Source organism: Pelobates fuscus, chromosome 5 (assembly GCF_036172605.1).
Source record: "Pelobates fuscus isolate aPelFus1 chromosome 5, aPelFus1.pri, whole genome shotgun sequence".
NCBI lineage: Eukaryota > Metazoa > Chordata > Amphibia > Anura > Pelobatidae > Pelobates > Pelobates fuscus.
The window spans coordinates 378534224-378561997 of NC_086321.1; the positions used below are offsets into that span (position 1 = coordinate 378534224).

General features: G+C 45.9%; 1 protein-coding gene across 3 annotated transcripts; it reads right to left on the reverse strand.

The window, feature by feature from the left end:
• Positions 1 to 20: 20 nt before the first annotated feature.
• Positions 21 to 27774, reverse strand: SGSH (N-sulfoglucosamine sulfohydrolase). 3 transcript variants are annotated; one of them, XM_063456278.1, is made up of 8 exons: positions 27658 to 27774; positions 25881 to 26041; positions 23376 to 23481; positions 22921 to 23071; positions 10338 to 10494; positions 9864 to 9945; positions 2818 to 3021; positions 21 to 1390 (listed from the first exon to the last, which is right to left on the reverse strand). In XM_063456278.1, exons 1-8 carry the CDS (start codon positions 27743 to 27745, stop codon positions 834 to 836), a joined length of 1506 nt encoding a protein of 501 aa, XP_063312348.1. In that variant the 5' UTR covers positions 27746 to 27774; the 3' UTR covers positions 21 to 833. The 3 variants fall into 3 exon arrangements, with proteins under 3 accessions (XP_063312348.1, XP_063312349.1, XP_063312350.1); XM_063456280.1 differs by having other exon boundaries at positions 1352 to 1433; XM_063456279.1 differs by lacking the exon at positions 27658 to 27774 and having other exon boundaries at positions 23376 to 23518; positions 25881 to 25952.

The window sequence follows — 27774 nt, forward strand, 5'->3', positions numbered from 1 at the left end:
GTGGTAAATTAAACTGTGTGTTTTTATCGAAACTGATAAAAGGCACGATGATCACAGCTAATCCTACAGTAAGAGTTTCCTGTAGGTATTATGGCAATCGCATTTTATACTGAGCAAACGTGAAAATGTAGAACGATACAATTTGTGCATCACAGACACAGTCAATAAACGGCACTTAAATAAATGGTTCACTTTGGTAAATTAGGTTAAAAAAAAAAGAATTCAATATAAAACCTGCAAAAATGGCACCCGAAACTAAATACAACACATGCTTCTCAAAAATGGATGTTGGGGAGATGAAAAGGCCGAGTTACCAGTTACCCGACGATGGCACCAGAAACCCAGCAGACACCATGACAATGTGGGATTAAATGAATACTCCATGTACTAACCGCACTCTTGGTTTTTAAAAGGCACAGTTCTTGAAATAAAGTGCAAAAAAATAAGCAGGCTTTCTGGTAACATTCAGTATTTAGTGCATAGGAGTATTAAGGCTTCTGCCCCATGCTTCTGGAGTGGACATGCACATTGGGGTTGTAATACTGCATGACGGGCTTATTTAACCACCAGCCACCCCTACCTTTTAGCAGCCACAGAACTGGTCTTCATACATTTAGTCAAAAGAAAACCCAGACATTCCAGAGAAAGATCCCAAGGTAGAACCTTGGGCTGATGCCTAGCATTGGACATTTGCTCTCGTTTTTAATTTAAAGGTCCATGCGAGGATCACACCAGCTGATCCTTTTTTACTCACATTCTCTATTAACTAGCATTACAGTAGAGCATGACCTGGTGTTAAAACGACTTCTATGTCTATTTTAACCCAGTAATCATTACAAGTCATTATGAAGAGGACGGCATTCTGGATCTAACTTCTCCTCCAAAACTCCATCAGGAGAACACACCCAAGGATCTGAGGTCTCCCACTGCCACTTCTGCAGTAAGTCCTTCATGGAATTTAAAATTCCCTGGTACATGACCTCTCCAGCCACATTCTTTATCTCTGCCGTGTCTCCTGATCGGTCGTAAAGCTCCCAGCGGTCACGATAATAGTAGCTGTGAAGGGTCTTGAACCAGTTAGTTGGCTGGCCAGAAACAGTTCTATTAAGCAGATCTTGAAAGGTTGGAGAGACGTAAAAATCTTGGTCGATGGGAAAAGGCATCTTGTAGTTGAGGTTGTGTATGAGGAGATACTGCATATGCTGGACTGACCTCATTGGGTAATACATTGTGACCTCGTGGTGGGATTGGCTTCCAAAGACAGTCGCCCAAGGTTGCTCCGATTCCAGAGCTGGAAGAAGGGATTTCCCAGTGAGCTCAACACTCTTCCCAAATACCTTATAGTCAGGATACGGCACGGAGAACCAATCCAGGACAGTGGGAGTGATATCTGGCCAAGAAAAATGTAAGGTGTTCAAATTATCCTAAAGAGTCTGATTAGGGAGAATGGAAACAACATTTTCTGAGACAAGAAATTACTTGAAAAATTGTGCGATTTCAGAGAGAAAAACACACGCTAAACTAAAGCTAAAATATGTATAAAAATGGAATCAAGGGTAATTTAAAGAAATCCACAGCTCACATTTCAGATAAACTATCCAGCATGCATTGAGTGAATGGTGTTTGAATATATAACTACATGTTATTTACTAGAGGACAACTGAATAGCATCCATATAGTTGTGTTGTTTCAGTAGAGCCTGTCTTTGTTTAATTTCGTTTACAGCAAAGTTTACAAAACAAAAATTTTAAGTTACAAAACAAAAATATTTATATTTTGCTCTCCACCCCACTGGCCACATGAGGGGGAGCGTTCACTGGGTCTCTACTGTTTTGGGGGCATCCTAGGGGACCCCAATTGTTTGGGATTTTTTTTGTAGAAGCCCGTTCCGTGAAAGGGCAGCAGCATGTTTTCAAAATAATATATAGAATGGTTCAAGTAGACACACGACCCATAGATGGCTCACACATTCCTTCATTTGGCAACCGATCATGCAATCAGTTCCGCTCTCTTACCAAAAAAATAAGTGTTATAATAGCAACCTCTAAATGGATCACCTATGCTAAAGGGTCTCGCCTACTGGATTTGATCTACTAGGCTTTTTGGGCGAAAGCCCGTACCCGATACCCTAATAAACGTGGGATATACATAGGCCTGACAGGTGTACAGGGGATGTCCGATATTTTCTTATTTTAATAAAATAAAACTAATAAGGTGTAACACCATAAAATTTTACACACTTATGGCTACGGAACACTTATTTGTTACGAAAACCTCGGATCGATCATCATTTCTACTCTCCTCAGCATAAATGTTTTCAATGCTTTTATGTATTGTTATTCTCAGTGTTCTTATATATGATAATGTATTACCGCACTTTGTGTTATTTCTTAAGTTTTCACATGCTTGTGGTTTCACGCCTTGTAATAAATAAAGAATTTAAAAAAAAAAAATAATAGCAACCTCTCATACTGTGCAAATGCAATTGACAGCTATTTATATGCTACTTGAGAAAGTAAACATTTGTCTTAATGTATCACACTGCACTTCAAAAAAAAATATGTAATAATAATAATAATATATAGAATCACACAAGAGACACTTATGGTAATTCTCTAGTCTGAAATGCCAGGATTCAAAGTGAACTTCAAATTTGAGGCTAAGACAGCAGATTTGGAATAAATGCTCTGTGTTTTAAATTCAGCTAATTTGATTCCTAAAATCTGACTGCTAAAATTTGAAATTCACTCTGAACTTTCCACAACGAGTGCGTTAGTAAATAGCCTGTAATCACGCTGCCTAGAGTTGATTTCTTACCGAGCAAACTGGCAAATGACTGGCTGACTTGTCCCCAGCGTTTCGGCTGGGTGGGTGAGGACACCAGGAGTGGTTCCGCCCTGCCCGACCAGTAGAGGTTGGTGCGTCCATTTGGGAACGGAATTCCATTGTCAGAGCTGAAAATCACTAGTGTGTCGTTCTCGTGTCCTGCACTGCGCAGCTCAGAAAGGATCAGACCTATTCCTGGAGGATAAAAATCAGACAATGCAACAAAGAAACTGTGTGAACAGGGCATGCATGCGTGCTAACAGCAATTCGGGGTTTCGGTCATGTCCTTGGTGATGTGAATTCAGCCGAAATGTTCAAGACCTCATTCTAAGGTTCCTGCACCTTCTCAGCACTATTGCTAGAGGGGATTCAGTACAAATTGCCACTTTAGTAATTACTAACCAATACGGACATACAACAAACAGTGTTCCAGCATCCAGTGTAAATAACTAATCCTTCACTTCCCAACTCTTTCTTATATTGTGTTTTTTCAGTTTATTTTATTGATGAAATTATAATAAATGATTAGGATTTCAGTAGTGATTTGGATTTGAGTTTTGGGATATACCCTGGCACTAATTCATGCTAGTTTTTCTATTCATTAAGTAATTAGATTAGGTGTGGACCCGTCCTAATGACAGACGATTTCAAATGAAGGAAGGAATAGAAGAGACTCTGATTCACAGAAATCCCTCACCTACAGCTTCACTTCTCTAACCATCCCTCAAGGATCACTCATTTCCACTGTTTAGACCAAAATAGCAGAACTATGTAATGAACAAGATTGGATCATTTTTCCAGCTGTTACTTTGGCCTAACACATGCAATACAAAAAAAATAAATAAATGGAAAAACAATATAAAAAACGGAGAAACAGGGTGACAGGGTGAGATCCATGCCTTATGTGAGCTGTAATAATGGAATTAACAATTTCTCCAGCATTAATTATAAAACAAAAACATATTGTATAAAAATCCCACGTACAACAAGTCATTAATCTGTAAAACAGTGAACTATAATGAATGAGGAAAAATAGGTACAAAACAATGAACTCGGGGAGGGGAGATCGCAAAGGTAATTAAAGTGCAAGTTCACTTAAAAAAAAAAAGTAATACATCGTCATAATGTACACAGAAACACATACATGTCTAATGGGCTGGAACGTCCATAATGCACACAAGGTCCCTTATAACATAGTTAAATAGTAAAGACGCATCATTTTATTTAATATAAACACTGGGACTATCAAAGAAAAAAGGTAAGAATTTTCACAGCCGATTAGACATGTATGTGTTTATGTGTATGTGATATTCAGGGTTACCTCCTTCAGGCTATCGCATCACACCAGTTGTTCTGGTTATAGAGTCATAATGGTGAACCGTTTGCTGGAGGGTATATCCACAACATTCTAACATTCTACAAAAGCAGATATATTTTATGTAATATGGTCACTAGCGGAATAAAACTAACTTCCACTATTACCACAGATGAACAGGCGCGAATGGAAAATGAATCACTTCAGGGATGATTCATTAGCACAAAGTTGTGATGAATATCTGGCATTTTGTACTTTGTTTATAATGTGAATGTTTACATGGTTACTAAGCAACTGAATCAAATGATCAGGCGTTATGGATACACCATCAAACTACCACATTGCACTCCAAGCACCATAACTACTGCAGAGTGCTGTCGTTAGTTCCCTGGCGCCATACCAGGGTAAGTAGTAAAATCATTTGCGAAAGGTTTAACAACGTACCTGAGGTCTGCCAGGCACTGGTCCCCACCTCCTACGCAGTACTGAGCTACGCCCCGCAGTGCAGGTCTTATCTCATTGGTGGAAGAACTCAGCTGACAAGGACAGAAGCCAACGAGCCAGGCCAGCAATGCAGGGCTCACCTCACAGGAGCTGATGAAGGATCCTTGCGGGAGCTTCTGGGCTCCAGACGACCAAGTGACGGATTCCTGGCAGACCCCAAGTAAGTTGTGAAACTGTTTGCAAAGGGCTTGACCACTCACCCTTGAACTGACTGTAGTGTTTCTTTAAATGGACATGTAATTTTCCAGGATTGTTTTAAAATGATGTTTATTTGTCCCATATTGTGACCAGAGATATATTTTTAGAGGTGTAAAATAAATTAATAATAGATTAAAAAGTAGAAAATCACATCTCTTTATCCTAGCTCCCTGTCAGTCATTGTTATAAGCTCTGCCCTTTACACCTGGCAGTCAGTATAGAGAGAGCCACCTCCATCTTAGCTCCCTGTCAGTCATTGTTATAAGCTCCTCCCTTTACACCTGGCAGTCAGTATAGAAGAGCTACCTCCATCTTAGCTCCCTGTCAATCATTGTTATAAGCTACGCCCTTTAGACCTGGCAGTCAGTATAGAGAGAGCCACCTGCATCTTAGCTCCCTGTCAATCATTGTTATAAGCTCCGCCCTTTACACCTGGCAGTCAGTATAGAGAGAGCCTCCTCCATCTTAGCTCCCTGTCAGTCATTGTTATAAGCTCCGCCCTTTACACCTGGCAGTCAGTATAGAGAGAGCCACCTCCATCTTAGCTCCCTGTCAATCATTGAAAAAAGGTACGCCCTTTACACCTGGCAGTCAGTATAGAGAGAGCCGCCTCCATCTTAGCTCTCTGTCAATCATTGTTATAAGCTCCGCCCTTTACACCTGGCAGTCAGTATAGAGAGAGCCGCCTCCATCTTAGCTCCCTGTCAGTCATTGTTTTAAGCTCTGCCCTTTACACCTGGCAGTCAGTATAGAGAGAGCCACCTCCATCTTAACTCCATGTCAATCATTGATATAAGCTCCGCCCTTTACACCTGGCAGTCAGTATAGAGAGAGCCACTTCCATCTTAGCTCCCAGTCAATCATTGTTATAAGCAAAGCCCTTTACACCTGGCAGTCAGTATAGAGAGAGCCGCCTCCATCTTAGCTCCCTGTCCATCATTGTTATAAGCTCCGCCCATTACACCTGGCAGTCAGTATAGAGAGAGCCACCTCCATCTTAGCTCCCTGTCAGTCATTGTTATAAGCTCCGCCCTTTACACCTGGCAGTCCGTATAGAGAGAGCCACCTCCATCTTAGCTCCCTGTCAATCATTGTTATAAGCTCCGCCCATTACACCTGGCAGTCAGTATAGAGACAGCCACCTCCATCTTAGCTCCCTGTCAGTCATTGTTATAAGTTCCGCCCTTTACACCTGGCAGTCAGTATAGAGAGAGCCGCCTCCATCTTAGCTCCCTGTCAGTCATTGTTATAAGCTCCGCCCTTTACACCTGGCAGTCCGTATAGAGAGAGCCACCTCCATCTTAGCTCCCTGTCAATCATTGTTATAAGCTCCGCCCATTACACCTGGCAGTCAGTATAGAGACAGCCACCTCCATCTTAGCTCCCTGTCAGTCATTGTTATAAGTTCCGCCCTTTACACCTGGCAGTCAGTATAGAGAGAGCCGCCTCCATCTTAGCTCCCAGTCAATCATTGTTATAAGCAAAGCCCTTTACACCTGGCAGTCAGTATAGAGAGAGCCACCTCCATCTTAGCTCCCTGTCAATCATTGTTATAAGCTCCGCCCTTTACACCTGGCAGTCAGTATAGAGAGAGCCACCTCCATCTTAGCTCCCTGTCAATCATTGTTATAAGCTCCGCCCTTTACACCTGGCAGTCAGTATAGAGAGAGCCACCTCCATCTTAGCTCCCTGTCAGTCATTGTTATAAGCTCCGCCCTTTACACCTGGCAGTCAGTATAGAGAGAGCCACCGCCATCTTAGCTCCCTGTCAATCATTGTTATAAGCTCCGCCCTTTACACCTGGCAGTCACTATAGAGAGAGCGACCTCCATCTTAGCTCCCTGTCAATCATTGTTATAAGATTCGCCCTTTACACCTGGCAGTCAGTATAGAGAGAGCCACCTCCATCTTAGCTCCCTGTCAATCATTGTTATAAGCTCCGCCCTTTACACCTGGCAGTCCGTATAGAGAGAGCCACCTCCATCTTAGCTCCCTGTCAATCATTGTTATAAGCTCCGCCCATTACACCTGGCAGTCAGTATAGAGACAGCCACCTCCATCTTAGCTCCCTGTCAGTCATTGTTATAAGTTCCGCCCTTTACACCTGGCAGTCAGTATAGAGAGAGCCGCCTCCATCTTAGCTCCCAGTCAATCATTGTTATAAGCAAAGCCCTTTACACCTGGCAGTCAGTATAGAGAGAGCCACCTCCATCTTAGCTCCCTGTCAATCATTGTTATAAGCTCCGCCCTTTACACCTGGCAGTCAGTATAGAGAGAGCCACCTCCATCTTAGCTCCCTGTCAATCATTGTTATAAGCTCCGCCCTTTACACCTGGCAGTCAGTATAGAGAGAGCCACCTCCATCTTAGCTCCCTGTCAGTCATTGTTATAAGCTCCGCCCTTTACACCTGGCAGTCAGTATAGAGAGAGCCACCGCCATCTTAGCTCCCTGTCAATCATTGTTATAAGCTCCGCCCTTTACACCTGGCAGTCACTATAGAGAGAGCGACCTCCATCTTAGCTCCCTGTCAATCATTGTTATAAGATTCGCCCTTTACACCTGGCAGTCAGTATAGAGAGAGCCACCTCCATCTTAGCTCCCTGTCAATCATTGTTATAAGCTCCGCCCTTTACACCTGGCAGTCAGTATAGAGAGAGCCACCTCCATCTTAGCTCCCTGTCAATCATTGTTATAAGCTCCGCCCTTTACACCTGGCAGTCACTATAGAGAGAGCGACCTCCATCTTAGCTCCCTGTCAATCATTGTTATAAGATTCGCCCTTTACACCTGGCAGTCAGTATAGAGAGAGCCACCTCCATCTTAGCTCCCTGTCAATCAATGTTATAAGCTCCGCCCATTACACCTGGTAGTCAGTATAGAGAGAGCCACCTCCATCTTAGCTCCCTGTCAATCATTGTTTTATAAGCTCTGCCCTTTATACCTGGCAATCAGTATAGAGAGAGCCACCTCCATCTTAGCTCCCTGTCAATCAATGTTATAAGCTCCGCCCATTACACCTGGTAGTCAGTATAGAGAGAGCCACCTCCATCTTAGCTCCCTGTCAATCATTGTTTTATAAGCTCTGCCCTTTATACCTGGCAATCAGTATAGAGAGAGCCACCTCCATCTTAGCTCCCTGTCAGTCATTGTTTTATAAGCTCTGCCCATTACACCTGGCAGTCAGTATAGAGAGAGCCACCTCCATCTTAGCTCCCTGTCAATCATTGTTATAAGCTCCGCCCATTACACCTGGCAGTCAGTATAGAGAGAGCCACCTCCATCTTAGCTCCCTGTCAATCATTGTTATAAGCTCCGCCCTTTACACCTGGCAGTCAGTATAGAGAGAGCCACCTCCATCTTAGCTCCCTGTCAATCATTGTTATAAGCTCCGCCCTTTACACCTGGCAGTCAGCATAGAGAGAGCCACCTCCATCTTAGCTCCCTGTCAATCATTGTTATAAGCTCCGCCCTTTACACCTGGCAGTCAGTATAGAGAGAGCCACCTCCATCTTAGCTCCCTGTCAATCATTGATATAAGCTCCGCCCATTACACCTGGTAGTCAGTATAGAGAGAGCCACCTCCATCTTAGCTCCCTGTCAATCATTGTTTTATAAGCTCTGCCCTTTATACCTGGCAATCAGTATAGAGAGAGCCACCTCCATCTTAGCTCCCTGTCAATCAATGTTATAAGCTCCGCCCATTACACCTGGTAGTCAGTATAGAGAGAGCCACCTCCATCTTAGCTCCCTGTCAATCATTGTTTTATAAGCTCTGCCCTTTATACCTGGCAATCAGTATAGAGAGAGCCTCCTCCATCTTAGCTCCCTGTCAATCAATGTTATAAGCTCCGCCCATTACACCTGGTAGTCAGTATAGAGAGAGCCACCTCCATCTTAGCTCCCTGTCAATCATTGTTTTATAAGCTCTGCCCTTTATACCTGGCAATCAGTATAGAGAGAGACACCTCCATCTTAGCTCCCTGTCAGTCATTGTTTTATAAGCTCCCCTCTCTACAACTGGCAGTCAGCACAGAGAGCAGACAGAGAGCGGGAGACATGAAACAATATCTCTTTTGGTCCGGCGTCCCACACCGCTGCCTCCTCTCTGCCTTTCGCTGACGGCCGCAGTGATCAGTATGATTTCCCTGGCAGCTGGTGATTGACAAAGACCACGCGTGGTCTAAATGCCACTGCTGGGCAGTTATTTTATAATATTTGTAAATATCTATTGGTTTGATGAAACAGGAGTTTCGGCACCTTCCCACGTTTTTATAAACAAATAGACAAAGAGATGGACGCTTACTTATCTTCTATAGTGTTTACCAACCCTGCAATACAGAATGCACCACAGGCTTTTTAAATCACAATAAACCAAGGCACTAAAGGGGTTAATTTTTTGTGGGAATTTTTTTTTTTTTTTTTTCTCTTGTTGCAGGGTGTACAGGCACAAATCCAAAATCCGGATTAGGAATGCGAGCTTTGTAGTGAGATGTTCCATGACCCGTATGAACGGCACATGACTTGGTCACATATCCTTTCCCAGAGTCAGACAGAGCCGTGCAGATACGTGTCAGGGTCTGGGATTTGGATCCAAACACAACATGAAATGCTTGGAGGCACTGAACTTTCCCATAGAGATGCAATAAGTCGACTGAGGAGATGCTGATTTGCGCAGAGCGGTGTTTTTCCTCGCATGTGCATTAGCCTACCAATGTTATCCTATAAGAAAGCATTGGATTGGCTGAGATCATCAAGTTTGATAATCTCAGCCAAGGAGTAAATCACATTTTAACCGGAGGAAGGGGGTGCTGGGGGCTAATTGGGTATTTAGACCTATTGTGTCAGGAATACACATTTGTATTCCTCACACAATAGTGTCATTTTAAAATTTGAATTACCTTCTCAATTTATAACAATTCTTGGATTAAGGATTAACCATTAATGGATTGGCATCCTTTTGTGGATCTGAGGCCCAACTGTTACCGGATATGGATATAAGAAGGTCTCTCTTCCCCTTACCTTGGTCCATTCGGCCAATTGTGGTGTATTGCGCGGCCACATCTGCTCGGGCACTGGGTGTGTCGGGGATAAAATAAGGAAGCTACAAGAAAAAAAAAAAAAAAGAAAAAACAGTATATAAAGAATAACAATCGAGAGAGAGCAGGGGGTGCAGAATCCCAAGAATTCGATTTAGTAAATATTGAGTTAAGATAAGTCAGGTAAAAAACAAAACAACTCAGAACAAAGGAAAGAAAAAAAAATAGGAGTAAAATGAAAAAGGAAAACCAAGGGAAAACCATTGGTGATCACCAACTCTAGTTCTCATTCAGAACACATTACAAGGAGAGGCAGAAAATTGTGCCTTATTGCCTTCTGGAGTTTCATCTCCAAGATTAGCATTCTCAATGTGTAAATACGCAAGCCATTAATGACTGATTCTATAAACCAAGTCCCACAGCCTCTTTAACCATCACAAAGAATGCGACTTCTAACCTGAACTTGTTCGGGGGTATAGTACTGTGGGGTCCAGTCTGGGATCCGTCCCATACCAACATCTCCATTTCCAAACTTCTCGCAGAAGGCGCCGTACTGAGGCTGGGAGTGTCCACATCGATGAGGGTCGTGAAATGCAACGTATAGGAAGAAAGGCCTGGAACGACAGAACGAGAGACAGAATCTGTAGCATGGACTAAGCAAAATGATCACATTCTTCTCAAATAAATGGCAAAAACAGATTTGGCTTTATAGACTGAATCAGAAAAATGTACTAAACTCCCTCCAATAAATATTCAAATATTTATAAAACATGTTGGGATTTAATTCACTATCGGTTGTGAATTGAAAGCCATATTGCAATTCAGTGTAAAACACAAACTCCCCCCTCTCCACCCAAAACAAACACACGTTTAAAAGGACACTCCATACTCCTAAAGCATTTTACCTTGTTGAAAAGTTTGTCCTTTTTTTCATTTTACAAAAAGAGCAGATTTCAATGGAAATTTACACTGTTACACCCCTCGGCTATCAATCAGATAACCGGTCCTGTAACTTCCTGGTTTGGTTAACTTAGTTGAGCTGAACTCAAGAGGCAACTGTGGCGAAACCAGCTTCGCCACTGTGAACTGGAGAGGCCTGGCTGCTAGCCTCCTGCCCGCTGACTATGGCCCCTGGACATATTGCACTTTAAAGACTATATTTGGGCATGTACTAATTTATATTGCTGCTACTGGCCCTTTAAAATCAGCAATGGACATTTTGGGACTACTGTCCCTTTAAGACTGTGGAGCGTAGTACAGTAATCCTGCCTTTAATACTTTCATGTCATGTATGTATTTTTGTATGCAGTTAACCTGGGTTATATATGTGTACAGCATTCATCTGATTGTTCGGTAGAATCACTCCATTCATTGTATTGAGGAAACTACCGAACAACCAGACCACCCAGGACTAAGTGTGCCTCCAATTACCGTTTGCAACAATGTTGCAAACGGGTAATTGGCAATCATGTAATGTGTTCTGTGTCCTCTGGGTGGCCGCCATTCAGGAAACAACCACGTGGCGGCGGCCATCTTAAACTACCGAACAGCGGTGTTTTGCCGTCGAGTGTCTGGAACTAAAATCGGACACTTGACTAGGCAAACACCGCTGAGACCTCCATACTTCCAGAAATTCGTATGGAAACTACCGAATGACCCGCCGTTCGGTAGAAAGAACCCCACAAACAAGGGAATTCATTCTAACCCTCTCCAGGCTCTATAACACAGGCAATTCGCCTGTTTTCATTCCCTTGTTTGTGACCGACCGCAGGGCCAAAATGCATGGAACTGATTTCGGATACTTTACCCATGCGGTCGGTCAATACTTTAAAGTTCCATAACTCCTGAACCATTTATCCGAATGGGCTGATTCTTGCATATGTTGTCCCCCTGAATAAGGGCTATCAGGGGATACCTGTTTTGGAGGTGTAGCATATGTATTTGGGGTACATCCAGGAATTGGGGAAAAAGGTGTACAGTATAATTGTGTTAAGTGTTAATCTAAGGGGAGGAAATGTGTGGGAGGTACATCCATGTGATTGGTTAATTTCATCCTCCCCCTGGGAGTGTCCTGTATGTACTTGTTGGTAATAAAAGCCAGACTGGGTGTCCCAGTCTTGAGTCTTGCTTAACCCTCAAAGCGATGTGTCGTCTCGGTCTTTGGGGGAATGGGATTGTATGCTGACTGCCAAGAGTGTAAGCCGATGTCTGCTTTTCTTGTTCAGCTGTTCCAGTTCGGAGTGTATTTCGTATCCAGCTCGTGAGTTCTGATGTTCTGCAGTAGCTGTGCCTGTCTATGGAAAAGGGGATTATCGCCTAAACGCATTTTTCCCCTTGTATGCTGAAACGGTCCGTTACAATTGGTGGCAGCGGTGGGATCGTTTCTACAACCAGAGGGACAGCTACAGACAACACCATTCCTGGATTACAAAGTGAGGGCAACGCCAGTACCCGTACAGCGACCCTATCTACAAAGGATTTTGGGAAAATGGGCAACACGCACACCTGGGCAACACACACACCTGAGGAAGAGAGTGAATTAGAATGGAGAGATAATGCCCGGATAGAATTATGGGATGATGCCCTGGAAGAAGTCCAGTATCAACGGCAGCAGCGCTTTCCTGGTGCCGCATACCAGTTGGAGGAACAAATGGCCTGGCGGATGCCGCTTCTGGGGGACCAACCCGGAGGGGAGCGGGTAAGACGACTTGAGTACCTCGTGGAAAGGGAACTGAGCCTGGACGTCTCATACCGGGCACTGTGGTGGTGCACTGTCCAGCCAGAGACGTGGAGGGCAGAGGGCATCCAGCCGGAGGGGGATCACTACACTAGCCCTGGCCTGTTGTGGAAGGCCCTAACAGAAGACGTCGACTTCGGCAGTCCAGCAGAGTCACGGTACTGGGCTATCGTGCATTACCGGAGTGAGATGTTACAGGGCCCGAGATCTATTGGACTGGGACAAGACCTCCGCCGTTTCGCTGGCATGGAACAAGGGCTGGAGATGGACTATGTAGAACTATTAAATTCCGGCCAGCCGCAGAGAGGGGACGCAGACCGGGAAAACTGGGTGGCAGACCCAGACCTGCTAGCCTACAGCTGGGAAAACGGGGCCGAGGTACCTCCTGCTTCACTACCAGCTGCAGAAGTGGGGGACCTCATGGACTGGCCCTGGAGAGACCCACAGATGGCCGGGGGAGATGGGACCGAGATCTCTCTACCGGCCCTACAGGGATGCTGGGCAGTCGGCCCAGATCCCCAGCGGCAGTGTGTGTCCCAGGGAGCAGAAGGTGCAGTCCTTCCTCCCCAGCGGCAGTGTGTACCCCAGGGAGCTGATGGTGTCGTCCATCCTCCCCAGCGGCAGTGTGTGTCCCAGGGAGCAGAAGGTGCCGTCCTTCCTCCCCAGCGCCAGTGTGTACCCCAGGGAGCTGATGGTGTCGTCCATCCTCCCCAGCGGCAGTGTGTGTCCCAGGGAGCAGAAGGTGCAGTCCTTCCTCCCCAGCGGCAGTGTGTACCCCAGGGAGCTGATGGTGTCGTCCATCCTCCCCAGCGGCAGTGTGTAACCCAGGGAGCGGATGGTGTCGTCCTCCCTCCCCAGCGGCAGGCTGAGTTACAGGGGGCAGAGGTTGTTGTTCCTGCCCCCCAGCAGCAAAGTGAGATGCCAAGAAGGCAGTGTGAAGTGAAGGGAGAGGAGAGCAGCGTCCTCCCTCCCCAGCGGCAATGTGTGCCCCAGGGAGCTGATGGTGTCGTCCATCCTCCCCAGCAGCCGTGTGGGTCCAAAGGAGCCGAAGGTGCAGTCCTTCCTCCCCAGCGGCAGGCTGAGTTACAGGGGGCAGAGGTTGTTGTTCCTGCCCCCCAGCAGCAAAGTGAGATGCCAAGACGGCAGTGTGAAGCGAAGGGAGAGGAGAGCAGCGTCCTCCCTCCCCAGCGGCAGTGTGTGCCCCAGGGAGCTGATGGTGTCGTCCATCCTCCCCAGCGGCAGTGTGTCCTGCAGGGAGCAGAGACAGTCAGTCTCGCACCCCAGCAGCCGGACAAGAGAATGACCGGGGAGACAGCTGGTCCCCCTTTCCACCAGCAGAGAGAGTGGCAGGGAGAGGAGCCTGCTAACCCCCCTCCCCAGCGGCAGTTTACCGTCCAGAGAGAGGAGCTTGTTACACCCTCTCTCCAGCGGCAGCCTAACTCACCAAGGGGAGATGTTAAGCCCCACAACTGTGCAGATGGGACCGTAGTCTCTGCACTTACAGCACAAGGGATAGGGACGGTCGGTCCTGTTCCCCAGCCTCAGTGTGATGGATCCAAAGGGGAGACAGTCGGTCTCCCCCTCCGGCAGTCGAGCTGTGCACCTAAAGGGGAGACAGCCAGTCTCCAGCAACCAGGCGCCCACCAGACTACTCCCGTGGTAGGGCTGGCAACAGGACAGAGTACCGCTGGTCTCTGCCCCCTCAGCAACCCACCAAGGCAGCCTACCCGTCTCCCACCCAGCAGTGGTGAAACACCAGAACTTGGACAAAATCCTTCCTCACCCAGATGTAGTAACCGGTTAGTGTGGGTGGGCTGCTCTGTTATTTCTGTTTCGTGGGTGGGTTGCTGGACTAACCAGGGCACTGACCGGCAGAAAGTCAGGTACCCTGTTAGTCTAATTGACAAAGGGGAGAAATGTGGCGAAACCAGCTTCGCCACTGTGAACTGGAAAGGCCTGGCTGCTAGCCTCCTGCCCGCTGACTATGGCCCCTGGACATATTGCACTTTAAAGACTATATTTGGGCATGTACTAATTTATATTGCTGCTACTGGCCCTTTAAAATCAGCAATGGACATTTTGGGACTACTGTCCCTTTAAGACTGTGGAGCGTAGTACAGTAATCCTGCCTTTAATACTTTCATGTCATGTATGTATTTTTGTATGCAGTTAACCTGGGTTATATATGTGTACAGCATTCATCTGATTGTTCGGTAGAATCACTCCATTCATTGTATTGAGGAAACTACCGAACAACCAGACCACCCAGGACTAAGTGTGCCTCCAATTACCGTTTGCAACAATGTTGCAAACGGGTAATTGGCAATCATGTAATGTGTTCTGTGTCCTCTGGGTGGCCGCCATTCAGGAAACAACCACGTGGCGGCGGCCATCTTAAACTACCGAACAGCGGTGTTTTGCCGTCGAGTGTCTGGAACTAAAATCGGACACTTGACTAGGCAAACACCGCTGAGACCTCCATACTTCCAGAAATTCGTATGGAAACTACCGAATGACCCGCCGTTCGGTAGAAAGAACCCCACAAACAAGGGAATTCATTCTAACCCTCTCCAGGCTCTATAACACAGGCAATTCGCCTGTTTTCATTCCCTTGTTTGTGACCGACCGCAGGGCCAAAATGCATGGAACTGATTTCGGATACTTTACCCATGCGGTCGGTCAATACTTTAAAGTTCCATAACTCCTGAACCATTTATCCGAATGGGCTGATTCTTGCATATGTTGTCCCCCTGAATAAGGGCTATCAGGGGATACCTGTTTTGGAGGTGTAGCATATGTATTTGGGGTACATCCAGGAATTGGGGAAAAAGGTGTACAGTATAATTGTGTTAAGTGTTAATCTAAGGGGAGGAAATGTGTGGGAGGTACATCCATGTGATTGGTTAATTTCATCCTCCCCCTGGGAGTGTCCTGTATGTACTTGTTGGTAATAAAAGCCAGACTGGGTGTCCCAGTCTTGAGTCTTGCTTAACCCTCAAAGCGATGTGTCGTCTCGGTCTTTGGGGGAATGGGATTGTATGCTGACTGCCAAGAGTGTAAGCCGATGTCTGCTTTTCTTGTTCAGCTGTTCCAGTTCGGAGTGTATTTCGTATCCAGCTCGTGAGTTCTGATGTTCTGCAGTAGCTGTGCCTGTCTATGGAAAAGGGGATTATCGCCTAAACGCATTTTTCCCCTTGTATGCTGAAACGGTCCGTTACAGCAACAATTGTCGAGAGCACCCGCCTTGTAAAGACTTCTCATTGAGCTGCATTGGGCAGTCTGTGATTGGACAGCCAGAGAAAGTCTGGGCGGGGTTGGAAGGGGAGGGCTTGCAAAGGCTGCAGACAAGAGATCTACAACTTTTGCATTTGCTTTTACATATACCCAATGAGAAAATTCACAATTAAATGCATGCAGGTTTTCATTGGGGGCCTATCTAATAAATAGTGATTCTTATTTTATTTGAGCAGTAGATGGCCCTTAAATGAATAATTTTTAAGCTTCTAATTGTCCTCAAAACATGTAGCAAGAATAATTTAAGGGGAAAAAACACTGTTTCACAACCCTTGACATATTGAAGTGAATCTATGAATGCGACAATGGAAAAATAAAAATAACACAAAGAACGGCATTAACCCTGACCTTTAAAGAAATCAGGAAGGGAGCAAGAGTATGGATGGAAACAGGAACAAATAATAAAAAAGGACTAATCGTCAGGGGTTAAAGAGAAGGCCGAACCTGGGAGATATTTAGCGATATTAATACATCAAGCATTAGTCAGATAATAAATACTGGATGTAATCAATGCCCCCCCAGCTGTTACAGAAGTACCATTATGCATTGCAATAAATGTATCGGCCTTGCAGGATATCGAGTCTGTAGGACTGTAGCTATAAATCTGTCCTGCACTCTGTACCCCAGGGGATATTAGAAGCCGGGAGACACACTGCACTCTGTAACACAGGGAATATTAGAAGCCGGGAGACACACTGCACTCTGTAACACAGGGAATATTAGAAGCCGGGAGACACACTGCACTCTGTAACACAGGGGATATTAGAAGCCGGGAGACACACTGCACTCTGTAACACAGGGAATATTAGAAGCCGGGAGACACACTGCACTCTGTAACCCAGGGAATATTAGAAGCCGGGAGACACACTGCACTCTGTAACACAGGGGATATTAGAAGCCGGGAGACACACTGCACTCTGTAACACAGGGAATATTAGAAGCCGGGAGACACACTGCACTCTGTAACCCAGGGCATATTAGAAGCCGGGAGACACACTGCACTCTGTAACACAGGGAATATTAGAAGCCAGGAGACACACTGCACTCTGTAACACAGGGAATATTAGAAGCCGGGAGACACACTGCACTCTGTAACACAGGGAATATTAGAAGCCGGGAGACACACTGCACTCTGTAACACAGGGAATATTAGAAGCCGGGAGACACACTGCACTCTGTAACCCAGGGAATATTAGAAGCCGGGAGACACACTGCACTCTAACACAGGGAATATTAGAAGTCGGGAGACACACTGCACTCTGTAACACAGGGAATATTAGAAGCCGGGAGACACACTGCACTCTGTAACACAGGGAATATTAGAAGCCGGGAGACACCCTGCACTCTGTAACACAGGGAATATTAGAAGCCGGGAGACACACTGCACTCTGTAACACTGGGAATATTAGAAGCCGGGAGACACACTGCACTCTGTAACCCAGGGGATATTAGAAGCCAGGAGACACACTGCACTCTGTAACACAGGGAATATTAGAAGCCGGGAGACACACTGCACTCTGTAACACAGGGAATATTAGAAGCCGGGAGACACACTGCACTCTGTAACACAGGGAATATTAGAAGCCGGGAGACACACTGCACTCTGTAACACAGGGAATATTAGAAGCCGGGAGACACACTGCACTCTGTAACACAGGGAATATTAGAAGCCGGGAGACACCCTGCACTCTGTAACACAGGGAATATTAGAAGCCGGGAGACACACTGCACTCTGTAACCCAGGGAATATTAGAAGCCGGGAGACACCCTGCACTCTGTAACACAGGGAATATTAGAAGCCGGGAGACACACTGCACTCTGTAACACAGGGAATATAAGAAGCCGGGAGACACACTGCACTCTGTAACACAGGGGATATTAGAAGCCGGGAGACACACTGCACTCTGTAACACAGGGAATATTAGAAGCCGGGAGACACACTGCACTCTGTAACACAGGGAATATTAGAAGCCGGGAGACACACTGCATTCTGTAACACAGGGAATATTAGAAGCCAGGAGACACACTGCACTCTGTAACCCAGGGAATATTAGAAGCCGGGAGACACCCTGCACTCTGTAACACAGGGAATATTAGAAGCCGGGAGACACACTGCACTCTGTAACACAGGGAATATTAGAAGCCGGGAGACACACTGCACTCTGTAACACAGGGAATATTAGAAGCCGGGAGACACACTGCATTCTGTAACACAGGGAATATTAGAAGCCAGGAGACACACTGCACTCTGTAACCCAGGGAATATTAGAAGCCGGGAGACACACTGCGCTCTGTAACCCAGGGGATATTAGAAGCCGGGAGACACACTGCAATCTGTAACCCAGGGGATATTAGAAGCCAGGAGACACACTGCACTCTGTAACCCAGGGAATATTAGAAGCCGGGAGACACACTGCGATCTGTAACACAGGGGATATTAGAAGCCGGGAGACACACTGCACTCTGTAACACGGGGAATATTAGAAGCCAGGAGACACACTGCACTCTGTAACACAGGGAATATTAGAAGCCGGGAGACACACTGCACTCTGTAAAGCAGGGAATATTTGAAGCCGAGAGACACACTGCACTCTGTAACCCAGGGAATATTAGAAGCCAGGAGACACACTGCACTCTGTAACCCAGGGAATATTAGAAGCCGGGAGACACACTGCACTCTGTAACACAGGGAATATTAGAAGCCGGGAGACACCCTGCACTCTGTAACACAGGGAATATTAGAAGCCGGGAGACACACTGCACTCTGTAACACAGGGAATATTAGAAGCCGGGAGACACACTGCACTCTGTAACACAGGGAATATTAGAAGCCGGGAGACACACTGCACTCTGTAACCCAGGGGATATTAGAAGCCGGGAGACACACTGCACTCTGTAACCCAGGGGATATTAGAAGCCGGGAGACACACTGCACTCTGTAACACAGGGAATATTAGAAGCCAGGAGACACACTGCACTCTGTAACCCAGGGGATATTAGAAGCCGGGAGACACACTGCACTCTGTAACCCAGGGAATATTAGAAGCCGGGAGACACCCTGCACTCTGTAACCCAGGGAATATTAGAAGCCGGGAGACACACTGCACTCTGTAACCCAGGGAATATTAGAAGCCGGGAGACACACTGCACTCTGTAACACAGGGGATATTAGAAGCCGGGAGACACACTGCACTCTGTAACCCAGGGAATATTAGAAGCCGAGAGACACACTGCACTCTGTAACACAGGGAATATTAGAAGCCAGGAGACACACTGCACTCTGTAACCCAGGGAATATTAGAAGCTGGGAGACACACTGCACTCTGTAACACAGGGAATATTAGAAGCCGGGAGACACACTGCGCTCTGTAACCCAGGGAATATTAGAAGCCGAGAGACACACTGCACTCTGTAACACAGGGAATATTAGAAGCCAGGAGACACACTGCACTCTGTAAAGCAGGGAATATTAGAAGCCGAGAGACACACTGCACTCTGTAACCCAGGGAATATTAGAAGCCGAGAGTCACACTGCACTCTGTAACACAGGGAATATTAGAAGCCGGGAGACACACTGCACTCTGTAAAGCAGGGAATATTAGAAGCCGAGAGACACACTGCACTCTGTAACCCAGGGAATATTAGAAGCCGGGAGACACATTGCACTCTGTAACACAGGGAATATTAGAAGCCGGGAGACACACTGCACTCTGTAACCCAGGGGATATTAGAAGCCGGGAGACACACTGCACTCTGTAAAGCAGGGAATATTAGAAGCCGGGAGACACACTGCACTCTGTAACCCAGGGAATATTAGAAGCCGGGAGACACATTGCACTCTGTAACACAGGGAATATTAGAAGCCGGGAGACACACTGCACTCTGTAACCCAGGGGATATTAGAAGGCAGGAGACACACTGCACTCTGTAACCCAGGGGATATTAGAAGCCGGGAGACACACTGCACTCTGTAACACAGGGGATATTAGAAGCCGGGAGACACACTGCACTCTGTAACACAGGGAATATTAGAAGCCAGGAGACACACTGCACTCTGTAACACAGGGAATATTAGAAGCCGGGAGACACACTGCACTCTGTAACCCAGGGAATATTAGAAGCCGGGAGACACACTGCACTCTGTAACACAGGGAATATTAGAAGCCGGGAGACACCCTGCACTCTGTAACACAGGGAATATTAGAAGCCGGGAGACACACTGCACTCTGTAACACAGGGAATATTAGAAGCCGGGAGACACACTGCACTCTGTAACACAGGGAATATTAGAAGCCGGGAGACACACTGCACTCTGTAACCCAGGGGATATTAGAAGCCGGGAGACACACTGCACTCTGTAACCCAGGGGATATTAGAAGCCGGGAGACACACTGCACTCTGTAACACAGGGAATATTAGAAGCCAGGAGACACACTGCACTCTGTAACCCAGGGGATATTAGAAGCCGGGAGACACACTGCACTCTGTAACCCAGGGAATATTAGAAGCCGGGAGACACCCTGCACTCTGTAACCCAGGGAATATTAGAAGCCGGGAGACACCCTGCACTCTGTAACCCAGGGAATATTAGAAGCCGGGAGACACCCTGCACTCTGTAACACAGGGAATATTAGAAGCCGAGAGACACACTGCACTCTGTAACACAGGGAATATTAGAAGCCGGGAGACACACTGCACTCTAACACAGGGAATATTAGAAGCCGGGAGACACACTGCACTCTAACACAGGGAATATTAGAAGCCGGGAGACACATTGCACTCTGTAACCCAGGGAATATTAGAAGCCAGGAGACACCCTGCACTCTGTAACACAGGGAATATTAGAAGCCGGGAGACACACTGCACTCTGTAACACAGGGAATATTAGAAGCCGGGAGACACACTGCACTCTGTAACACAGGGAATATTAGAAGCCGGGAGACACACTGCACTCTGTAACACAGGGAATATTAGAAGCCGGGAGACACACTGCACTCTGTAACCCAGGGAATATTAGAAGCCAGGAGACACACTGCACTCTGTAACACAGGGGATATTAGAAGCCGGGAGACACCCTGCACTCTGTAACCCAGGGAATATTAGAAGCCGGGAGACACACTGCACTCTAACACAGGGAATATTAGAAGCCGGGAGACACACTGCACTCTGTAACACAGGGAATATTAGAAGCCGGGAGACACACTGCACTCTGTAACACAGGGAATATTAGAAGCCGGGAGACACACTGCACTCTGTAACCCAGGGAATATTAGAAGCCGGGAGACACACTGCACTCTAACACAGGGAATATTAGAAGCCGGGAGACACATTGCACTCTGTAACCCAGGGAATATTAGAAGCCAGGAGACACCCTGCACTCTGTAACACAGGGAATATTAGAAGCCGGGAGACACACTGCACTCTGTAACACAGGGAATATTAGAAGCCGGGAGACACACTGCACTCTGTAACACAGGGAATATTAGAAGCCGGGAGACACACTGCACTCTGTAACACAGGGAATATTAGAAGCCGGGAGACACACTGCACTCTGTAACCCAGGGAATATTAGAAGCCGAGAGACACACTGCACTCTGTAACACAGGGAATATTAGAAGCCGGGAGACACACTGCACTCTGTAACCCAGGGAATATTAGAAGCCGGGAGACACACTGCACTCTAACACAGGGAATATTAGAAGCCGGGAGACACACTGCACTCTGTAACACAGGGAATATTAGAAGCCGGGAGACACACTGCACTCTGTAACACAGGGGATATTAGAAGCCAGGAGACACACTGCACTCTGTAACACAGGGAATATTAGAAGCCAGGAGACACACTGCACTCTGTAACACAGGGAATATTAGAAGCCGGGAGACACACTGCACTCTGTAACACAGGGGATATTAGAAGCCAGGAGACACACTGCACTCTGTAACACAGGGAATATTAGAAGCCAGGAGACACACTGCACTCTGTAACACAGGGGATATTAGAAGCCGGGAGACACACTGCACTCTGTAACACAGGGGATATTAGAAGCCGAGAGACACACTGCACTCTGTAACACAGGGGATATTAGAAGCCAGGAGACACCCTGCACTCTGTAACACAGGGAATATTAGAAGCCGGGAGACACACTGCACTCTGTAACCCAGGGAATATTAGAAGCCGGGAGACACACTGCACTCTGTAACACAGGGAATATTAGAAGCCGGGAGACACACTGCACTCTGTAACACAGGGAATATTAGAAGCCGGGAGACACACTGCACTCTGTAACCCAGGGAATATTAGAAGCCGGGAGACACCCTGCACTCTGTAACACAGGGAATATTAGAAGCCGGGAGACACACTGCACTCTGTAACCCAGGGAATATTAGAAGCCGGGAGACACACTGCACTCTGTAACCCAGGGAATATTAGAAGCCGGGAGACACCCTGCACTCTGTAACACAGGGAATATTAGAAGCCAGGAGACACACTGCACTCTGTAACACAGGGAATATTAGAAGCCGGGAGACACACTGCACTCTGTAACCCAGGGGATATTAGAAGCCGGGAGACACACTGCACTCTGTAACACAGGGAATATTAGAAGCCGGGAGACACACTGCACTCTGTAACACAGGGAATATTAGAAGCCGGGAGACACCCTGCACTCTGTAACACAGGGGATATTAGAAGCCGGGAGACACACTGCACTCTGTAACACAGGGAATATTAGAAGCCGGGAGACACACTGCACTCTGTAACACAGGGGATATTAGAAGCCGAGAGACACACTGCACTCTGTAACACAGGGAATATTAGAAGCCGAGAGACACACTGCACTCTGTAACACAGGGAATATTAGAAGCCGAGAGACACACTGCACTCTGTAACCCAGGGAATATTAGAAGCCGGGAGACACCCTGCACTCTGTGAGAAGATACCCTGAGATCTGGAGATGTACAATCATATAGAAATAAAATAAAGAACATTGAAAAGGCATCCATTTCATACCTTTGGTCTTTGCTATTCAGAAATTTCCGGACCAACAACTTGATCCGCGTGATGTTTCGCCCAACCTGTAGGACCGAACTGTTCTCCTCCGTGTACGCGAAGTCGAACGGATAAACTGATTCTGGACCCACGTGTTTCTTCCCAATAATTCCTGCAGTGAAACCACAGATTAATCAGAACACAATGGGGAGTGGAAACATGTCTTCCAATCCCCTGATTTCACAGAATGTCTGCAGCACCACAAGTTAAGCAGAATATATTGTCCTGTTATAAAATATAATGCTACGCCTGCAGAAAATCACCAGAGAAGCTGAGCCAAGGCTTTGAAACAAGCTTTCCACTTTGCACTAGAACTGACTTCATACTGATGGCCTAGGTAGCACTGTAACGCCAATCAGATAAAGCTGCCTTGGGAAAGACTGATGTGGCGTTATCACCAGAGGGATAGTTAGTACCTGTGCGGATGCCAGCCTGTCTGAGCAGCCCGGGTAAACTCCTCACGTCATCAAACGAGTTAAAGTGGTGCATATCCTGGTGCAGGCCGTACATGCCATTTTGATGCTGTAGAGACATGGAGGGATAAAGCTATAGCAGGTTCCTATACAAGAGGAACAGTAAAGGTTTAAACGGTCCACGAAGTCTATGTCAAACGTCATACCTGCCAATAGTTCTAAACCTGGAAGAACAGTCCTGATTTTATAACACTTGTTTCCGGACTCCTGCATCCATCATTAAATGAGCTCTCAGTGACATTCCACATTGCCAATCAACTCCTGCTTTCTTCCTCCCGGTTTTAAAGTTAGACCCCCAAGTACCATAATCACTACAGCCCTCTGGTGTCCGCCCAATATAAGCAGTCAAACCTTTTTCAGGCTTGTTAGAAGTCATACCATTTGGTAATAGTTTGGCTTCTCACCAGGAGGCCTCTGGGTACCGCTACCTAACTACAGGGCTTAGCTGTTGCTGGAGAGAGATCAACTGACACTCTCAGCCAAAGAGACCGCAATGAGACAGGCACCAACGAGACCCCAGATTACCAAACAGTTTGACTACTTATATATTCAAGGTGGTGGATTGACAGAGCATTCCTGGCACCATAACCACTACTGCCCGCTTTAATGGTGATTCAATGGTTCCTTTAAGAGGGGCACAGTTGATAAACAGAGGTGATTCTTTCAGGGTTTTACAAAAAACTTGAACATTTGTGACTTAATTCTAAATGATAAAACAGAGCCAGAAAATCAGATCAGGAAAAATTCTCCACCTGAGCCAAGTCAGATCGTGGCTATTTAGGCCCCAGTGTTAATACATTTGGTAAGTTCTGCGAATAACCCAGTCGATTTTATTTTTGCTCAGCATGGGTGTCTCTCCCAAAGTTTCTTGGATTTGCTAATTGAATTAGACTGTCAGGGTTGTTAAACTGGAAGTCAGCTTTGCTTTCATGTTTGCTACTCTGGCCTTAAATGTGAAATTCACTTTAAATTCTCTTTTTAGTAAATAACGCTGCATGCGTGCAATCCTTGGACCAAGAGCCTGAAAGCTTCTAATAACTGCTTGTTACAGGAAGGAATTCATCTCGTGGCTATTTATCAGATCTCAGAAGACAATTTGTGCAACCACAGAACTGCGATAGCGACCAATCTGTTTCACTGTTAAGATCTGATATCACGGCCAAGCCTTCGACCAGCGGCGCTAGCCGGAAATCTATAGCGATTGCGAAATGTTAGCACATCTTATGAATAACATGATTCTATTTACAGCATGATTGTGGTTTTACAGAGAGCGAGCAGAGAAGGTCAGGGGACCACGGATTGCGAAATCACACTATTGGCCCATTATACCGAATACAGAACGTTTCAAAAGATTTTTTTAACTTACAGTTTTAACCCCTTGGATGCAAGTAGGCATATAACCATAGAATACATCAATGCTCATGCAAGGTACAAACTTTGTAGAAAGATTTTAAAATGAATTTCTCCAAAGAAATGAAATCTGGCCTTCATATTCCTTGCCCATCACTCACAGACATTCTACAAAGATCTGGTTCTGGAGTACAGAGCGCTGGGCTGAGAATACAAGTTTAGTTTAATATAATGTGAATTATGACGAACTGCAAACTGCAGACCAAAATATCCGAACTGGAGAAATAGATTGGGTTTTTGGTTTTCTTTAATTCTGCTACTTTGGCCTCAGATTGGTAATTTCCTTGCCAATTCCCCAGTTTCCTATTTAGTTAATTCTGCATGGAATAAAATTCTGGATGGGATAAATAGTCCTTGGTTAAATCATCTATCTGATTTGGGGTGTATAGAAAACACTGGGAACTTTAAATAAAATCCTAAAAAAAAAAACACAAACATGTAAAAAGTGACTATAACGTTTCTATAAAACAGAAATAGAAAACTGTTGATTGATTTAAAAAAACAAAGACACATTGAGCAATGCCAAGCTGTGTGAATTCGCTCCAAGGATCACTTCATGTAATCTTGCAAGGATCAGCGAACGGGTCACTTTCATCATAAGGACATAAAGCGATGTGGCACAGTCAGAAAGTAACCCGATCTGACGGGATTATATGAAAACCAACTGAATCGCAAAATTTAGGTAAAATTAGTGAAGCTCGGACTTTAGCTGATTTGGAGAATTTACTAAATCAGCTAGTTTTGTGTACATTTTTTAATTCGTTTTTCTAGTCTCTACAATTCCACTGAATCACCAGCTAATTTGCAGAGTTTCCAGTCCAAGCCTAGGGCTGTCAGAACCACACTGTTCTCCTGGACCCAGTCCACTTCACAAGGGTGATGGGCTGAACATGAAAGGTGCTGCCGCACTGTATGTACTATTCACATGGTACAGAAGGGGAAGCAATCATTGTAGGCAGGGATACCCCCGAACTGCCCTCTGACAGCTTATGAATACTACATCCATCAGGGCAGAGCTTTCGATTCATGCAGCAGTACCTGTGGCAGGCCGGTCAGTATTGCAGACCGGCTGGGAGAGCAGCTGCTGACAGAGGTGAAGGCGTTTTTGAAGATCAGGCTTTTCTGAGCCAGCTGTCGCAGGTGGGGGGTGTTAATGGCAGTGTTATTATAGACGTCAGTCTCAAAGCCAGCATCGTCACCTGCAAGGGAGAGAGGGAGGAAAGGGTTAAAAGTAAGCCCCACCCACTGGGTTACAAATCCCACCCCTCCAAAAAGACAGGATTGAAATACCCCCAATACAATCATTTACTGCAGGAAAGAGGAGCACAGGATGTGAAGGTAACATGCTCTCATAATTACTAACATCATTAACCCCTTCATTATCATGGCAGCCCTGACATGTCATCGACCTTAGAGAGCAATAATATGGTGATCTGTTACTTTATCAATATTTTATGTACACCTTTCACCCACTCCTAATCAGGACACTTACCTCTCAGCCCCTCCTAATCAGAACACTCCCCCTCCTAATCAGGACACTTACCTCTCATCCCCTCCTAATCAGGACACTTACCTCTCATTCCCTCCTAATCAGGACACTTACCTCTCAGCCCCTCCTAATCAGGACACTTACCTCTCAGCCCCTCCTAATCAGAACACTCCCCCTCCTAATCAGGACACTTACCTCTCATCCCCTCCTAATCAGGACACTTACCTCTCATTCCCTCCTAATCAGGACACTTACCTCTCACCCCCTCCTAATCAGGACACTTACCTCTCATCCCCTCCTAATCCAGACACGTAACTCTCATCCCCTCCTGTTCTAGACACGTACCTCTCATCCCCTCCTCATCCAGACACGTACCTCTCACCCCCTCCTAATACACAGACATCAGGACACATACCTCTCACCCCCTCCTAATCAGGACACTTACCTATCACACTCTCATAATACACAGACATCAGGACACATACCTCTCACCCCCTCCTAATCAGGACACTTACCTATCACCCTCTCCTAATACACAGACATCAGGACACATACCTCTCACCCCCTCCTAATCAGGACACTTACCTATCACCCTCTCCTAATACACAGACATCAGGACACTTACCTCTCACCCCCTCCTAATACACAGACATCAGGACACCTACCTCTCACCTCATCCTAATACACAGACATCATGACATCTACCTCTGACCTCCTCCTAACACACAGACATCAAGACACGTACCTCTCACCTCCTCCTAATACACAAACATCAGGACAACTACCTCTCACCTCCTCCTAATCTGGACACATACCTCTCATCCTCTGTATTAGGATATTATTATTATTATTAATAATATCTCACCAATAATAACCAGCACATTCCTGGCCTGGCTCTGTATTAGGATATATTATTATTTTTATTTATTATTATTATTCTCACATATAACAATGAGTACAATCCTGCCCTGGCTCTGTATTAGGATATATTATTATTATTATTAATATTATTATTAATATCTCACCAATAATAACCAGCACATTCCTGGCCTGGCTCTGTATTAAGATATATTATTATTATTATTATTATCACCAATAATAACCAGCACATTCCTGCCCTGGCTCTGTATTAGGATATATTCCATTATTAATATTATTAATATTATTCTCACCTATAACAATGAGTACATTCCTGCCCTGGCTCTGTATTAGGATATATTATTATTAATATTATTATTATTATCTCACCAATAATAAGCAGCACATTCCTGGCCTGGCTCTGTATTAGGATATATTATTATTATTATTATTATTTATTAATCTCACCTATAATAAGCAGCACATTCCTGGCCTGGCTCTGCACACTGGGGGCACAGAGGGCAGACAGCAGCCAGTACCAGGCTGGGGATCCCATGGCTGCTTCACCCAGCAATACTTCCGGTA

What these genes read in the sequence shown, in the direction of transcription:
- SGSH (XM_063456278.1), bottom strand. Translation starts at nt 27,745, where the DNA reads ATGGGATCCCCAGCCTGGTACTGGCTGCTGTCTGCCCTCTGTGCCCCC. An exon ending in ACAGGCTGGCATCCGCACAG is followed by an intron (nt 23,072 to 23,375) that starts GTACTAACTATC and finishes GTTTCACTGCAG; the next exon opens with GAATTATTGGGAAGAAACAC. An exon ending in GTCATTTGCCAGTTTGCTCG is followed by an intron (nt 1,391 to 2,817) that starts GTAAGAAATCAA and finishes TTTCTTGGCCAG; the next exon opens with ATATCACTCCCACTGTCCTG.